At 71.4% G+C, this 1,582-nt stretch overlaps 1 protein-coding gene across 1 annotated transcript in view; it reads left to right on the top strand.

Annotated features, from left to right (window-relative positions):
* Window positions 1-701: 701 nt before the first annotated feature.
* EMIHUDRAFT_435483 (hypothetical protein) overlaps window positions 702-1,582 on the top strand; it is a 1,060-nt gene continuing 179 nt past the window's right edge. Inside the window, exon 1 of the mRNA XM_005776314.1 lies at window positions 702-1,582. This exon is cut by the window's right edge and continues 179 nt beyond it. Within this exon, the coding sequence (XP_005776371.1) occupies window positions 963-1,226 (264 nt within the window). The 5' untranslated portion in view covers window positions 702-962 and the 3' untranslated portion in view covers window positions 1,227-1,582.

Below are 1,582 nucleotides of genomic sequence, written 5' to 3'. Positions count from 1 at the left end.
CCCCCCCCCCCCCATCACCACCGCTAGGGCCGACGGACGCCCCGCGCTTGCGTCCACCCCCCGCCGCCATGAGCCGAGGCGCATGGCGGCGCCTCGAGAGAGCCGCCGCGCGGCGCGGTCGCCGGTCGGGGCAGAGGGCCGGGCGCCGGTCTCCGGAGCCGGGGGGCCGCCCGTGGGGCGAGGAGGGCGGAGGGGCGCGGTGGGGCCCGCCCAGCGGTGGGAGGGGCCGCGGCGGGGGCGTCCCGGTCCCGTGCACCGAGGCGGGGCGGCGGGGTGTGGTGCGGCGAGGTCGGTGTGCCGTCCGCCCCGGTCCCGGAGCCCGTCTCCCGGCTCCACGGGGCCCAAGTCGCTTCGTTTCGGGTGTGTTTGGCTTTGTTTGCAGTCGGTGTGCGCGTTTCCTAGTCAAAACGTCGCATTCGATTCGCATTTGCATCCCCAGTCCCATTCCATTCGGCTTCGGGGCGAATCGGTATGACTGGGGCCGCAGTTTCCCCAGTGTGTCCGCGCCTCGGCTCGGTAATGGTCTCACCCAATCAAAGCGGCGCCCTCCGGCGTACCACTTAGAGGAATACGCATTTCTGCGGCGAATACAAACGCGAGTACGCGCACCGGCGCGGACACACTGGGGCTTGTCTGGCGGTGCTGCCCGCGCGGTCGGTACCGCCCTCTCGGCCACCCAAGCAGGTGGATAGGTGAGGAGACGCGCAGAACGGCGGCCGCGAGGCAGCCGGCGCGGTGCTCCCTCGGCGCGGTTCGCCGGAGCAGACTTGTGCTTACGGTTTGAGCCGCGGCCCGGTAGGTTGACTGAGCGGCTGGTGCGTGTGAGGCGGTGCTGGGCGGGGTTGGGTCGCCACTGCGCGATCCGGCCCCAGTCTCGGTTACGTAGACGCCTGGTCAGCACGTGCCGCCGCGGGGACTCACCCTCCCCCGACGCAAAAGCTCCCTCGCTGTGCCCCTCCGGAATGGATGGGGCCGCCTGGGCAGCGGCTGTGTGTGAGAAGCAGATGGTTTCCCGATGGGCAGACGCCTCGTGCGCCTCACCCCGCAGCGCGGCTGGCTCGCAGCTCGGAGGTTTCCTCTGGGCGCGGGTCGGCTGGCTGCACTGTCGGTGGCGGTGGCGCCTCGACTGGCCCCGCGTAACAAGGCCCTGGCAGGCTCAGCGGTGCAGCCCTCCCCTTTCGGAGCGGCTCCCGCCCTGCTGTGGAGCTGCGGCGTGTCGGTTGTGATGCGCTTCCAGCCACCGAGCGGTCGTGCGAATCCTTGAGTGGAGGCGCGATGCGCGGCGCCCCGCGAGGCCGCCCGTACTGGGCCGGCCCGCGGCTTGGCGCCGCGCGAGGGCTGCGGCTCTGACTAGAGCCGCGCTCCGTAACATGATCACGACACGTGTCCTTGGCTTTGTTGGCCTTGGAGTGAGCACTGTCGGTCAGACTCTGGGCGGCCGCGCGCGGTGGTCTCTTGTCCCCTCCGGAGACGGAGGGCTCTGACTCGGACCGCGCGCGCTGGCCTGCCCCTGTCTGGTCCGGGACTTCCGTTGTGGGAGGGGTCTGGTCTCCGACTGGGCTCCCTCCCCGCGGGTTGTCTG

Source organism: Emiliania huxleyi, assembly GCF_000372725.1.
Source record: "Emiliania huxleyi CCMP1516 unplaced genomic scaffold EMIHUscaffold_28, whole genome shotgun sequence".
Lineage (NCBI taxonomy): Eukaryota > Haptophyta > Isochrysidales > Noelaerhabdaceae > Emiliania > Emiliania huxleyi.
Note: the sequence above shows the minus strand (reverse complement) of the source record. Positions and strands in the feature narration are given on the sequence as shown.